Here is a 13853-nt window from a genome sequence, read left to right as displayed (position 1 = left end):
ACTATATGCATCCGAGAGGCTGGGCTCCTTGTGGACCTCGAAGGGCTTTGAGAAGTGGGACATGATAGGCATCAGCAGGGTGGGCGATCTCTGGACGAGGGGGGGATTCAAAACGTTCGACGTGCTGCAGACAGAATTCCAGCTGCAGGACAGGGAGTATTTTCGATATCTGCAGATCCGTCATGCGTTGTGCTCCGTATTTCCGGACGTTGCCTCCATCCCGGAGTACTCCCCTCTGGAGGATAGAGTGCTAGATGGGCATGTCCCGGACGGCACGATTTCATTAATTTACAAAAAGCTCATTAATGACCGTTCGGGACTGCTGACTGGCCTTCGCGAGGCGTGGGGGGCTGATGGATTGGAGCTGGACGACGAGGACTGGGTGTCTGCGGTGGCCTCCCCGAAAGAGGTGGCCATACCGGCCCGCCTTCGCTTCGTCCAGCTCAAGATACTTCATAGGGTCTATGTTACGGGACCGAGGCTGATGCGTATGGGCTATGCTGTGGACAGGTTGTGCAAGCGTGGGTGTGGTTCTTTGGGGACCTTTCTCCATATTTTGTGGGAATGCCCGGAGGTGGTGCGATTCTGGCGGGGTGTGCATGAGGTTTTGTAGGTAGTTACGCATGTGCAGCTGCTGCCTGAGGCGAGGAGATGCCTATTGAACGTGTGGGAGCCAACCGACTATTCAGTGCCGCAGACGTGGTGGGCGACTCTGGGATATATGGTAGCCAAACGTGACATTGCGCAATTGTGGGGCTCCCAGAGGTCGCCGACCGTCTCGGCGTGGAAGGACAACATGGACTGGTGTATGTTTCGGGAAAAGGTCGTGTATGTTGCAAGAGGTAAGCCTGGGAAATGGATGAAAGTGTGGGGCCCCTGGAACGCCTACCGTGGGGGAATCTGTACCTCGCCGCTATTGCCTGATTCGTCACCGGCCCCGTCTCCTTAGCCTGTTTGTCTTCCCGGTGCTGGGCTGTGAGTCTACTTAGTCCCCGTCCTGACCTTTCCCCCCTTCGATATTCCTATGGGTCAGCGGGGTCCCCCCCCCTAGGGGAGCACATGCTCTTATTTCTGACTGTGGGTTGCCTTGTGGACTTGTTTTTTGTTGATTATTTATATAAAAATGAAGCCGTTGTGTGGGGTCCGGATGGTGTGGCTATCAACGCCTCTTTTAACTACTGTGAATTTCCTTCTGCCGCAGCGTGCGTTCTACTGTCTGTATTATATGCTCCTTCTGTGTGCTAGCGGCCGGCCTGGAGGTTGTAGGCCCATCTTTGTATATTTTTTGGATTATGTAATAAACGGCTTCAAAAAAAAAAAAAAATTGTGTGTTTAGCCCAGATCTCACCGCCGAAGTGATGTCATATCTTGGATAAATATATGGTGGTCTTCACAGTGCATTTATCACCAAAAGTTTTAAATCTTGTAGCTGGGCCTTAAAGCTACAGCGGAGAACAGGGTGAATTTGGGGTGCCTTACACTGTGATCTGTCTGACCTCTAAAAATTGCTCTTTTTAGCACTTTGAAATCACCCAGGGCTTATTGACCCAAAAGATATTTAGGGATTTTTTTCTCAACCACAGTTAAAGATCTTTTTAGTCTTAATTTTGACCCCCTCCTTCAGAAAGTTGGCTCCATGCTTACTCGCTGGAATAAATTACCACTATCAATCCTGGGCCGGGTCGCTTTGATTAAAATGTCTATTTTACCGCTGTTTAACTTTTTGTTTTCAACGATTCCTTGCTTCCTCTCGGGTAGTTTTTTTTCTAAAGTCGAATCTTTATTTTTGCGCTTTCTGTGGGCACACAAAACACCTCGTATTGCGCTGAATACTCTTTATGAGGATTTGGACAATGGTGGTCTGGCACTACCCAATGTTAGAGATTACTATAATGCTTACTTTGCTCAGTATTTGACTCGCTTTAAATTTCCAATGTCAAACCCCAATGTATTTATTAGTTTTTTTGTCGATTTAATTTTGTCAGAAAGTCAAATCTTTCCCCCCCTCCAAATTACTAAATCCCCTAAATTGGTTAGGTACAAAATATTTGCTTGGTTTTTTAGGAAACGCACGGCTATGTTAAAAAGATATTCTCTATCTCTCTTTCATTCTTCGTCCCCATTGTTTAATTTACTTTTATCTGATGGACAGCCGTTTGACTCTGAGTTAATAGGTCAATGGAAAAGTGCTGGATTTAGTAAAGTGGGCGATTTTTTACAAAATACGAGATGGATTACTCCAATGGAGATGCGATTAGCTATCCCAAGAAATATTTTGTTAATTGGCTCCTATACTTACATTTATCAACTTTTGCAGCGACACGCCCCCACAGTATTAACTCAGATTTCCTCTTTAAACAATGATCTTTTCTTTAATAATAACCTGGTAAGAAAACCTGGAGAGTGGAAATGCTGTCTTGCTCAATCAAGACAAAGGGATCTGTGGGTCAAAGCTGTAAAAAAATGGAGGGAACAAGAAAACCACATTCTGACACTTTCTACATGGCAAACTATTAATAAACTGAATTTTTCTACATTAAGGGGCGCAACTGGCGTAGAATCATATTTTTTGGAAAGTGGCTTTTGTATCGCACCCCGGCGGGAATAGCCAAATTGTATAGTAGCTATCCATCAAATTGCTTTCGATGCTCAAATTTCTCCCCTGCAAACTGGACTCATGTAATCGCCGATTGTAGTTTGGTTAAAATATTCTGGGATGACATTTTTGCTTTTTTAAGCTCTAATTGCCATACTCATACATCTTTAAATGTAAATCTGATGCTTTATGGCTTTGATTCGCATCTTAATTTATCTGTATCATTTGTTAAACTAGTCTTCATTTGCATGGCCGTTGCTAGATCTTTGTTACTTCAAAATTGGTGTACAAATCAAATTCCATCCTTTTACGAATGGCTTTTCAAAATGGGTAGAGTAAAGAGGAGTGAACGAAGTTACGCTCTGAGGATTGGGTGGGGGAGGAAATTCGAAAACATTTGGGGGACTTTTTTCGATTAACTTTTTTAAATACTTTGTTCGATTGATCAGTATGGGTAACTGTAATGTTCATTATTTGTATTTGTTTAGTGATGACAGCAGGATATGTTTTTTGAGAAGATTTTCATGCTTTATCTTAGTCCTCATTGTATATATATTATAATTCATATTCTGTATATGTATGCCATCATTCAACTTCAATAAAAAAAAAAAAGAAATAAAAAAAAAAAAGAAATCACCCTAGGGCTGAGAATGCTTGGGCGGTATCTTCATTATATAATGTATCCTTATTCTTTGGTTGTTGATAATATCGCTTTCTCAACCTTCAAATATTTAGTGTCTAGTGTGCTTTTTCTTTCAGAGCTTGAGCAGCGATGCAGCAGGACGACGAACTTGCCGAGCTCCTTGTTTCCAAAGAGCAGGAATGGAAAGAGCTGCAGGCTCGACGAGTGAGCCTTTTAGAAACTGCGTTAAAGGACACCAAGCGCCAGCTCCAAGACCAAAGCCAGAAGTATAGCCGGCTGAAGGAAGATTTTACCTACAATCTGCGTCTTATGGAGGAACGAGACCGTGAGCTGGAGCGGTATGATGCCATGTTCACACATCTGAAAACTGTTGAAAATGCTAAGCAGGCTGAAGTCAGTGAGCTCAAGATCCAGATAGAGAAGCTTCAGCAAGCAGTTAATAAAGAGATGCAGACCAGAGAGGGCCTGCAGCACCAGTACCAACAACGACTGAAAGAGCACCAGCTCGAGCTTGAGAAGATGCGAAGGTTAGCACTCTCTGCTTTTATTTTGTGCTGTCTGGATCTAGATCCTCAAATGTTATATTTGTCCTTGTTTCTCCTGCTCTCTTTCTTCTCTAACCTTTTGTGTGGTTTCTGCTAAGTCTACCATCTTCCAGGTCAACTGTCCATGTTAGATCACATCTCTTCAGTGTCCAGTCTTTTAGCCAACTAACAAAGCTTGTCATCGCTTTGTTAGATGACTTGGTCAAGACCAGACATTTGACTCTTAATTTGGACAGAGTGTTCTAAGCAAGTGATGGAACCTACTTTTTGAGCTACTGCTATGTGGGAACTTCATGAAAATGTATCCAGATGGCCTGAGCTCTAGGTAGGTGCTGTACTGGTGGTTGGGAGTAACTTCATTAGATTGATGACCAACCTGCGAAGAAGAGAACAGATAGCCATTCTTCATTCTGCTGCTTCTGGCAGTGGCTCCGGGGCGCACTTGGGGTTTCAGTTCAAGGAACATTTCCCGAGCATTACTTGACAGAGAACTGAGGCTCATTGACATACATACTCTCACTCTAAGTAGATGTGGAGTTAGGAGTAGTAAATCTAAACTCATTTTTGCAGTTCGATATAAAAACTCGATACTGTGGTAGAGCATAATAAAAATAGTGTATAATTTGTAGGGTGTGCATTGCATTTGAATGTTGATGTTCACATTCTTGTTAGTTCTACAAAAGTCCAAGGGACATAGCTTGCTCACTTGCATGAATGTGACAACTTTAGGGCGCCCGCTTTGTTAATTGTAAGTGCCCTCACCCTGCCTCCTCAGCTTTCATTGCCCTCCGTTCACACAATGGGTTGTCTTCACAGTTGTTCACTCGTACATAAATGCTCATGACTTGCCTTGTGATATTCAGCTCAAAGGATGGTGAAATTGACCGCCATTTCGAAGATTATGAGAAGCTAAAGCGCCAGCTGGAGAGAAAGATCCAGGAGGTGGAAGGAGAACTTGGTTTGCAAAAACAGGTAATTTCTTTTGACTAAACTTTTAATTTACTGTGTTTTGTAGAATGATAGTCATGGGTATGTAAGTGTGTTATGTGCATCACTAATTCCATGATTGTTAGCAATAGCCCATTTTGTTTGCGCCCCTGCCCTCTCTTTATGCACTCTCTTCCCTGATTTATGCCATTACCCACCCTTGTGCATCTTTTCCTCTGTCTTTTGACTGTCGCACCTCTCTCCTCCACCCCCCTCTTTGCTCTTCCGGTCCATTCTTTGGGTTCTAGTCCTAGGTACTTTCTATTCCGAATCCCACATGCAACTCTTCTATCTTGGCTAATTCACCCCTAGACCTTCCTGCCAAAACCAGCCCAGCAGGTCACGTTACTTCTCCGGTTTAACTTTTGACCCAACATAACCGATCTAGAAAAGTGTGCATCAAAATACCTGTTTTTTTACACAATACAATAGGAAATAATCACACTTTATTTCTAAATTAGGATAGTATAGGCAACCTGAACTACTGAATTCTTTTGGGTGAAGATCTCTGGGACTTTAGTTGTGAGCGGGTGTGCTGAATAAAATCTTGTTGGAATGGGAGCTTTTGATGGCAGAAAATGGGTGTCAAACGTTCTCCGAGCATCGCTCTTATTGTCTTTTCTTCCAGGGCTTGCGAAAATGCTGTTGTATTAAATTGTTTAAAGTATGATCGTATTACTTCAGAATTCAAGGACATAAAAGATATGCCTTCAGTAAGTTCAGGGGAGATGATAACTAGTTTGAAACATGCAAAGATGATTTGGGAAAAGCTCAAAATAACAATGAAAAAAATACTTTCATAACTATGGACTATGCCCTTTGTATGTAATTAGAAAGCAAATGGCTCTATTATTTCAACTAGGAAAAAGGAATGAACTAAAGAAGACTACAAATTCCAGGTGGGAAACTTGTTATGATGACATTGATAAGAAATAAGTATTGTGCAGGCTTTCCTAAAAGAGGCTTCCCCTCGTAATCTTCAACAACTCTGACATTTCGAGACTCCCTTTTCTGTTTTTTAGAGCCAGAGTTAGCTTTTGTAGAGACTGTACTTCTAGTATTTAGTCAGACTTTATGCTGTGCATCTAATGGTTTTTATGAGATGCAGGAGATGTGGATCTCTCTTGACTGGTTCTAGATCTTACCTCATTCTTTGGCTGTGAGATCCTTCACTTGTCCCTACATTTTAAGCACCAATTTAACTATCTTTTTTCTGGTCTCTGACATAAATGTCATTCCTTTTGGTAAGCACATGAGAGGCCAAAAAGATATTCATAGATTGAACGCAGACTTATGCCTCCAGTACTAAGCACAGCTTTGCCGGAGAACAAGAACCCATAACTCTCACAGACCCATAGTTGAAACAGATGCTTCCTGGTCAGAGACATGGTTTCCAAGGGTCCCAGGAACACCTCATATCTCTCATGTGCTTCAGCTGCTATGTTCTGACAGGAAAGCACAGGACTGATAGGCAGAAAAGACAGACTTATTCAGCCTCACTTCAAGATGCATGTGTAGCTCTTCACAGTTCAGTGCAAAAACGGAGATCCGCCCGTGATAGGAGCTGTCTCTGGCCGGCGAAGCACGCCGGTCATTTTAGATTACTGATATAGGTGCGTAAAACGCACTCTCGGAGAAATACTGGCAATTAGATGTATATTTCGAGTTACGCGTTTCGACTGACAGGCAGTCTTGGTCACACAAAGACTGCCTGTCAATCGAAACTCGTAACTCGAAATAAACATCTAATTGCCAGTATTTCTCTGAGAGAGCGTTTTACGCACCTATATCAGTAATATCTATATATATATATATATATATATAATACATATGTATTGGTGACACTTACATTATGGGTTTTGGCACAACATGTGGAGAATTTTCCAAAAACTTAAATATGTGAGTTCTCCAGCAAGCAGTGGATCATTCATAACTTCACATGCTTGAATCATTTCCTATTATTGAGCTGGGAGTTCCCACTGTAACTCTAACATAGCAGTGTAGTACATTAACATGTCTGAAAATCTGTTACTTTGGCAGCACAATCCCCTTATTTGAAAATACTTAAATTTCAGCCAATGAGGTGAGAGTGCACCAACCTTGATTTACTCAGAGGATTCCATACCTCCCATTTTTACAGCTCGTCGTATGTGATAAACCTTTTCACTGATTATAAGTAAGAAAATCATCCCTTGATAGCTTTGTCATGCATAGCTGCGACAGGCTGCCCTATCGAAGGTCGTTTCTGGGAGTTTTGGCCAATGGAACACTGACGTCTAACAGCTAATGTTACAGTGTTGAGGGCAGTTGGCTCGATGCCTCAGATCTCTGGGGAGAAATAACGTTCTTCATAAAATGACATTCCTTAGCCATGAAATCTGCCAAACCATTAACTACTATCTGAGAGTCTCCCTTTGTAACTCTGTCCTAAGGATGTCCCCTCTTCAGGTCATGATTCAGCTAGGACCTTCAGAGCAGCGACAGCTCCTCCGCTGTGGCAGAGAAGTGTCACCCCACTGCCCGCAGAGGCACACGAAAAATAAATGCAGATCATTTTATTTTTTGTCCTGTGGCGGAGTTTTGGGGTGGGGCCACAGCACTGCAGCAGGGGGAGGGGGAGTAGTGGGCCCTGCTGTTAGTGCGTATGACGGTTTGGCCGGCCGTCTTAGGATGGCTAAACTGCCATGCACACGGACATCTCTCCAACCTAGCTGTATTGCTGGGTGGAGAGATCAGCAGTCAAGGCACCCAGCTCCAGAGGGAGCACAAAACAAGCCAGCTCTGTTCAATCCTGACACTGCTCTCATGATGAGAGCAGCGTCTGGATTGGCCGCAGGGGAAGCTGGGAGCTTCAGCCGGTGCCCAGAGGAGTAGAAGACCGGTGAGCAGAGTGGCGTGCTGAAGACTGGCAGGTATGGTTTTCTTTTATTGTTCCCGGCCCCACCCCAATACATTTCCCTGAACCAGCTGTTACTGCTTCAGAGCATCTAAAATGGCACAGTTAGGACTATCCACAATCTCCAAAATGGCACAAAAATGTAAGTGCTTCAAAATGTCCCCTTTTTGGGACATCTTGAAATATAATACACCTTCAAAATGGCTTTCTCTATCAAGATCAAGGCACAATAGTAAAATCACACTAAAATCCCTAAATAGGGCATCTCCAAGTCTAAGGTGTCTAGAAAGTAGTTTAATGGGAAACTTTGACATACCGCCACACTTTGCTACACCTTTTAAACAGCCTTGTGATTATCAAAATACCTGTGCTCCCTAAATATGAAGCTCCTTTCATCGTGTAGTCAGTTTTCCCACCAAAATCATTCTCATCTAAGATGCCCTCATCAAGAGCATTCTCTCCAGCGACATTTTCGTGGATGACATGCCATCTGTAGTTTGTGTCCTGATGACAGTGCCTGGCAGATGGTACCTATACATGAAGCTGTGTAGATGGTCGCATGTGGAAGAGAACTCATAGATAAGGCCCTAAAAGCAGTCGCTCATAGCTTAGGTGCTGTAGGTGGTCGCTTATAGATGTGGACTTGTAGACAGTTGCTTCTAGACCAGGTTCTGTAGACGATTGCTCATAGACAAGGCCTTGTAGATGGCCAGTCATAGATGAGCCCCTCTGGAGGACGCTCATAGATAACACGCCTCTAGATGAGACCTAGATGTTCAATGGCCTTGATGATCTCTGTGAACGATGGCCTCCTGAAGGATGGTTCCATAGGCAGTGGCTCTGCACACACCTTTATAGACAATGCCTTAGGATACAATGACACCCTAGCGATAGCCTCATAAATGGCATCTTTAGACACCTCATCATTGATGCGCCTCAAATATTTTTCTGCAAACCCAAAGATACGGAACATTTAATATAATTTCAGCATTTCAATTCCCTTTTCCCTTAAGAACTACTCTGACAGCTTTCAGTATACTGTCTCTTAATCAAGGATGTCTGAGAAGGAAATGGATAACAAAGGAGATTTACCCTATCATATTATCAGGATCCACTAATTAAAGTGAAACAGGAAGGCACAACCTTTATGATGCCTTCCTGACACAGCCTTCACCCAGCAGCCAGCTCCGGCTCTGACAGCTAAGCCTGTAAAAGAAGACTCTACCCCTAGTGATCTGCATCTAGTCTCCAACTGAAGAGGATGAAAGAAAATACCCCCTAAGAGGAGGGTAACAGTCGGGAAAACACTGTGGTCTGAACCACGCTTGTTCTGACTACACAAGCTCAACCACGCTTATGCTGTAACCACACATATGCATGGTTAAGGCAGTATGCAGTCTAGCTGCTGGAAAACAGAAGCAGGAAGACGCAGCAGTGAGGTAAGTGGGGCTGGGAGGGTAGTTTTTAGGGCTGGGAGGGGATTGGGGTTGTTTTTAGGGCTGGGAGGGAGTCGGGGTAGTTTTTAGGGAGGTGGAAGGGGTTGGGGTAGTTTATGGGGCAGCGCTGGGGGTGGGGTAGTGTAACTTACGGGCTGGGTTTTAGGCCTTAGGGCAGTGGGAGGGGAATGGGTATTTGGGTTCGTTTTCAGGATGGGTGGGGGGGTCGGGTAGGCTTTAGTGCAGTGGAAGAGGATTGGGTAGTTAAAGGGACAGTGCAGTAGGGTGGGTTAGTGTATGTAAAGGGGCAGGGTTTTAGGCCTTAGGCTAGTGGGAGGGGAATGGGTCGATGGGATAGTTTTTAGGGCTGGGGGTCGGAGTAGTATTTAAGGCTTGGGGTTGGGGTAGGTTTTAGGGCAATAGAAGTGGTTGGGATAGATTAAGGGATAGCGCGGGGGACAGGGTAGTGTACGTAATGGGGCAGGGTTTTATGCCTTATGGCAGTGGGAGGGGAATAGGTAGATGGAATAGTTTTTAGGGCTGGGGGGTCAGGGTAGGTTTTAAGGGCATTGGAAGGGGTTGGGGTAGTTTAGGGGCTGTGCGGGAGGGCGGGGGGTCGGGGTACTGTACATAAAGGGGCAGGGTTTTAGGCCTTAGGGCATTGGGAGGGGAAAGGGTAGATGAGGTAGTTTTCAGGGCTGGGTGAGTCGGGATAGAAATTAGAGCAGGGGTTGGGGTAGTTTAAGAGACAGCGCGGGGAGTCAGGGGTAATGTACGTGAAGGGGCAGGGTTTTAGGCCTTCGGGCAGTGGGAGGAGAATGGGTAGATCGGGTCGTTTTTAGGGCTGAGTGGATCAGGGTAAGTTTTAGGGCAGTGGAAGGGGTTGGAGTACAGCACAGGGGTGGGGAGGGGCAGGGCGGTGGTGACCTTAGCCACACATACCCCTTTATCATTCATGCCTATACCACAAAATTACTTGGTAAAGGCATGCATGGTTAAAACTCATTTGTGGTTTGGGCTACGTGGTGTAGGCAAGCGTGATTTAACCATGCTTCAACCGTAAGAGGCAAAACAAGAGTAATGTCTGTCAGTGGTACCTGTACCGTGGTACATTATCCAGTTAGTCAGCTTGCTGACTGACTGGATAATGGTTCGTATTTTTGCAGCCTAATGGATGATGCAAAAAACAATTTGATTTTTCTTAAGTGATTCTTCAAAGAAGTGTCTTTTGTACGATTTGATGGGAGCCTTGATGTCCTGCTAAATATATTGTCAATCTGGATCACAGGAGAGTGTAGGCATGATACAGAGCCTGAGCTCAGTCCACTGTGAGCCAAACTATAAAAGTGCAACTTCTCCTGGAGAACATGTCGTCATCCTGCAGCTTTTTCTCCAGCCCTTAAAGTAAAGCTAATTTGTGCACCTGGCAAGTGAAATCTAGGATGTACGATATACCTGGCCTAGATCTCCATGGCCAACAGAGACGGCATGAGAATGTGGCAAGCCTTGACATTTAAAAGGGACCGAGGCTAAGGCAATGCTCATCCGTTGTGATTGATACTGCCTTGGATATACCTAATACCTAATACAGATTTTCTTCAGCAAGAATGGCTGTGCTCCACCACTAAAGACAGCGTTTGAGCATATTGCTTCTAGTAAGAAGCTGGGAGTTCTGTCGTAGACCTGCTTATTGAAGATGAGGCAGTGTTGATAAGCAGGTAGGCAGTGCATCTCCATGTCTTCAGGGCATCACACTATAGACATATGTTACTTGTTATCAGGGAGCCCTGCAGACACAGGGATCAGCAGTGGCAAAGTGTCCAAAGTCCTAAAGTCAACAAAAGAGGGCCAGAACAAATAGGCAGAGGAAGGCAAAATATTAGGGGATAACCCTGCAGAAAGGGCCAGGTCCAACACTCAGTCATGCAGATTTGTGTGGGGGGACAGGGTTCTTTAACTAATGCTCTAACTGTTCTATGATTATGTGACTTTTAGCCACAGCCTGCCCAGTGTTCTTGTACTGATGACATGCATACATGGTATAAGGGTATCAGTAAGATAATGGAAGACTTCAGTGCAAGCAGGAGCTTCAGAAAGCTGTACTGCACAAATATGGGGGAAGAAGACATTATGTTAAATGTTAAATGTTGTAGACTTGTAAAGCGCACAGCTACCCCAGCAACGGGGCGTCCCGGTGCTATAGACCGCTGGGGAACCCGTCCTGGCTATCCCTGTGAGATGGTCCTTTTCTGGGTATCTCCAAGGTGAAACCAGGCATCCCCGGCGTCTGTGGGGGGCCGTTGTAGAGATGAGGCAAGCTTAATGCCCAGAGTTGCCGAGTGTGTTCCTGGTTAGAGTAGGTACCGAGGCGAGAATTATCGAGTCCGTTTTGACCCTGGTCCACGACCCTGCCGCGTCGGGAATTGAACCCTGGTCCCTGGCCGATTCTCAGCTTACGGGTCTGCCACCTCTAACTAGTGAGCCACACCTCTCCAGCCTATTGGTAACAGCTAGAAGAATTTATGAAGGGTACTTTGTGAATAACTTTATATTCCCTAGAAATTGTAAGCAAGTGCTGGGTGTCTATTTAAATGTATTGTGATGCATGGATGTTAATTCCAAGTGTGAATTGCTATAGGTAAGCAGTGTTGACACCCGCACCTCTAGGTATTAAATATAGGTTGGCCTTAGTTTCTGAGATCTTCCACCACAAGGAAAAGACACACTGCAGGGAAATGAAGGTTTTTGTGATGTTCTTGTTGGATTGGAACATGTGAATATGTATTCCTGCTGTTAAGAGTATCATAAAATCTTCCTCTGGTACAATTTTTAAAGACCTTCTGCAGAGTCAACATTGTATACATCAATTTCTTTAGATAGAAAAAATAATGATGGATCCTAATCCTCTGTCTTCTTTTCATTTTGATGTAGAACATTATGCTGCTTACTCCTTAGGAACTGAGTCTGTACCTTCATTTAGCAACGTATAAAACATCCCCTCTTGGTGTATGGATTCTGGTGGGTACTACCTACCGAAAATCCTTGTGAAGCACTGACAATGGTAAAAGGATCACTGTTCATAAAGGAGCAATGCTTCATTAGTCTTTGGTCCTGATAGCTCCCTTGAAAGGAGGGGACCTTTCCATCAGGTTCCCAGAAAGACCATTACACCTGTTTGGCATATTGGATTTACTTGTAAGTCCCTTGGAAAGTGGTATTCTATGTACCTATGGACCTATAAATTTAAATGCTACTAGTTGACCTTCAGCACTGCTTATGCCACCCACAGAAGTAGTCTTGAAAACCACTGTTGGGAAGCTCAGGAGTAGCGTAGGACCGCCGTACGGAACAAAACCACTTAAGGAGACAGAAATTACCATATAAAGTTTAGTAGGCGCGCAGGTACCCCTGTGCCCTATGTTTTCTTGATGCACCAAATATTCTACCTTAAAAGTGTATACCTTAGAAAGAAGGTCAGCCTCCCACTCAGTTTCTCTCAGTGTGGCAGTGGCCTCCATGCTCTTGATATATTTCATTTAGTGACTCCAGCTGCTGGTCTCAACCAGATCTCTGTGTATCTGGGCAAGTCCTGCTCCCTCTTAATTTCCAGCAGTAACCATTTTGCATCAAGAGGGACCTCCATCGCCGTGGCCATTTTTGCCGTCACTCTAGCCCAGTAACCCTGCACCAGTGGGCATTCCCAAACGATATGAAAGCAGAGACAGTTTGATTGTTTGGTGTTGCATATGCAGAAGCTAATCTGACCAACAAGCATATCTTTGGCAGCTGACTCTTTTGAGAAGTAGTTAACGTTCATTTACTTATGCATATTTTTAATTAAGGTCCTCTTTAGCAGAAATCAAGGTCAGTGGGTGGCAGATTGCTGTGCAGATGGCGCAAATTATTTACACTTGATACAAATTAAAGAGGGCAGAAACAATATAATGGTCAGTGAGCAGATGTGATATGTCGAAGCGTAGAAGGATGTGTATGCTATCATGTGCTCAAAGGACACATTTTACAGAAGACATTTTACATTTGAGGAGATGGTACAAAGGTGCAGAAGAGTCAGTGATTCAGGTCTTGAGAATCCTAATGAAACCAACTTGTGTATTAGGCTATAATGTACAGGGTGTGTGAAGAGGGAAGGGGGCATATCAGGTGGGAGTAGAAGGCAAGGGAGATACCATAAGGGCATGAAGATGTACCTAGTGGCTTGAACTGTTGCCTTTGGAACCTCAGGACTCTGGTTCGAACCCTGGTCTTGGCACTAGACTCAATATTGTGTGGTTCTGGACAAATCACGTAATCTCCATGTGCCTAAATGTGCATAAAATGTTTGTGTAATTTCCCCTTGATGTACTCGAACTAAGACGGTCTCAAAACCAGTCGTCTAATGCTCAGCCCTCTGTTGATTTACAGCTAGATTTGTGTTTTGTAAATACCAATATGTACATACAGGTAGTACAGCTTCAGTGTGTGGGGCTGCAAGTTGACAGCAGTCCTTTAAGATTTCTTTTGAAAACCATACTCAAGACAATCCAGTGATACTCTAGGGGAAGAAGTGCTAGTTTCTGGCAGTCCCCCTGAGAAGTATTGATGTAGGGTACGTTGGATCTGTACTTCAGTACTGCACAGGTGTCCCAGACCGTCAGCTCATCAGCGATATTTTGGGGGACTGTCTAGAAGATGTTGAGTTCAGGGAGGGCAGTTACAAAATACATCAAACTAACTGCATTTTGTATTTAGA

At 44.2% G+C, this 13853-nt stretch overlaps 1 protein-coding gene across 1 annotated transcript in view; it reads left to right on the top strand.

Annotated features, from left to right (window-relative positions):
- The window catches only part of CCDC57 (coiled-coil domain containing 57), a 742721-nt gene that overhangs the window by 140864 nt on the left and 588004 nt on the right, over positions 1–13853 (top strand). Inside the window, exons 2-3 of the mRNA XM_085617570.1 lie at positions 3356–3766; positions 4648–4756. Of these exons, the coding sequence (XP_085473696.1) occupies positions 3369–3766; positions 4648–4756 (507 nt within the window). The 5' untranslated portion in view covers positions 3356–3368. The remainder of the gene's footprint in view (positions 1–3355; positions 3767–4647; positions 4757–13853) is intronic.

Source organism: Triturus cristatus, chromosome 7 (assembly GCF_964204655.1).
Source record: "Triturus cristatus chromosome 7, aTriCri1.1, whole genome shotgun sequence".
NCBI lineage: Eukaryota > Metazoa > Chordata > Amphibia > Caudata > Salamandridae > Triturus > Triturus cristatus.
The sequence above is the reverse complement of the archived record's forward strand: the minus strand, read 5'-3'. Positions and strand labels throughout refer to the sequence as shown.